Source organism: Pundamilia nyererei, unplaced genomic scaffold, assembly GCF_000239375.1.
Source record: "Pundamilia nyererei isolate P.nyererei 1_Seehausen unplaced genomic scaffold, PunNye1.0 scaffold00116, whole genome shotgun sequence".
Classification (NCBI taxonomy): Eukaryota; Metazoa; Chordata; class Actinopteri; order Cichliformes; family Cichlidae; genus Pundamilia; species Pundamilia nyererei.
This window is the reverse complement of record NW_005187517.1, coordinates 1836818-1838556: the sequence shown is the minus strand read 5'-3', so window position 1 is coordinate 1838556 and position 1739 is coordinate 1836818. Positions and strand designations below refer to the sequence as shown.

Below are 1739 nucleotides of genomic sequence, written 5' to 3'. Positions count from 1 at the left end.
CTCGCCTCTGTCAGTGCGCCCCAGGGCAGCTGTGGCTACAATGTAGCTTGCCATCCCCAGTGTGTGAATGTGTGTGTGAATGACTGAATGTAGTGTAAAGCGCTATACAAATACAGGCCATTTACCATCTAATCACCCATTCAGACTGACAAGGCGACAGGTCTGTTGTCACTTATATCAGCTAATCAGGGCTAGACTTGGTGTTGCTAGGCAGGGAAAGAAATAAACTGGATGATAATGACGTTCCAGTTTCTCATGAATACGAATCATTTTAAGTAAGTCTGCATGTTGCATGTTTCTAACTAAACTCTAATGTAATCTTCCATTCTGTGTGCAAATCAAAAGTTGGACCTGTTCAGAAGTGTAGTTGTCAGGCATGTAACCATTCCTGAAATACACCACGGCGACCTCTTTGCCGTCCCTGAAGTGAAAGCGACATAAAAGACACATTAAGGACCACTGCTATGCGTAACACATAGTTTTTGTTTGAGAATAATACACTTAAATAATGTGTCAGTGCATTGTGAGCTGACAGAAATCGACTTACACAAAAAGCCTCTTGTCCTGATCAAGGGAGCCTGCTTTAAAGACATCTTCAAACCGCAGTCTTATTACGTGAATGTTTCTGAAACACGGCATGTTGGTGAAAAGCACAACTCTTCAAATGCTTTAAGATAATGTTTTAACTTCCACACAAAGAAAACATGCAGGTATGAGAGCTCTAACCCTTCACATGTAACACCTACCTCTTCCAAAGTTCATACTCAACGAATCGCTGATCAAAGATATTTCTCTGGACGTCTTCCACAAAGAACGCGACGACTGCTCTGCAACGACAACAACTGCATCTCAAAATTTCTGGACTTTTTCTGGTTCTCACGGTTTTGATTTTAACTGAAATGATTTGCTTTTTGGTGCCCCATACTACCAAAACTGTCACTGTCCTTTGTTGTCCTGAAGAAATGTTTGTAATATTATGATGCACTGAGCAACCACACCAGCAGAAGCAGTGTTTGAATGTACAGCTCCACTGGCAAGATGTTTTATTCTGGATGTACTAATTAATTCATCATGTATGGTGACATAATTAGACCAAGTGAATAAAGCAAAGAGCGATCAACAGCATGTCTGGCATGTACTCGATGGATGTACTTCATTCTTACTTCTCTGATCCATAGAGCTCCCAGGCTTTGGCAATAGCCCTGGCCAGACCAGCTGCAGGATTATTATCCAGGATACGCTCGCTCTCCTCCAGCCTGCCGGCCATCTTCAGGATATGTCTGTCAAGCAAGATTGTAAGCACTCTCAGCAAACCTAATCACAGCACATTATCATTATTATCATCATTATTTCCTGACCATGCCTCGAACAATCCAGTCTCACTCTAAGTCGCCTGTGACGCCTTAAGATGAGCATTTTCGCTGCCATCATCTTGCCACCTTGAAACTGATAAACTGAGGGAAACTGTACAGCCATAGGCTAGCAACTTGTCGATCAATCCTGCCTTATATAGTCTATATTAAATTAACTTTATATTGTATTTAATAAGACATGACATTAATGAGCCTATAAACTCATAACAGGGGCATTTTCATATATATGTCTATACAACGGAATATCTTTCACAAACACAAGAGGCGCCCCCTCCTGGCCATTGAAAAGAATGCAGATTAAAAGAACTTCTGCAGTGGCTTCATTTTTCAGACACAAAAGCTATGTCTATCTTTTATACAGGGTGG

The 1739-nt window shown here is 41.3% G+C and overlaps 1 protein-coding gene across 1 annotated transcript in view; it reads right to left on the bottom strand.

The window, feature by feature from the left end:
• Positions 1-121: 121 nt before the first annotated feature.
• gss (glutathione synthetase) overlaps positions 122-1739 on the bottom strand; it is a 6995-nt gene continuing 5377 nt past the window's right edge. The window contains exons 6-9 of the mRNA XM_005742065.1: positions 1164-1280; positions 747-827; positions 548-625; positions 122-421 (exon numbers count right to left, since the gene is read on the bottom strand). Coding sequence (XP_005742122.1) covers positions 310-421; positions 548-625; positions 747-827; positions 1164-1280 — 388 coding nt within the window. The 3' untranslated portion in view covers positions 122-309. The remainder of the gene's footprint in view (positions 422-547; positions 626-746; positions 828-1163; positions 1281-1739) is intronic.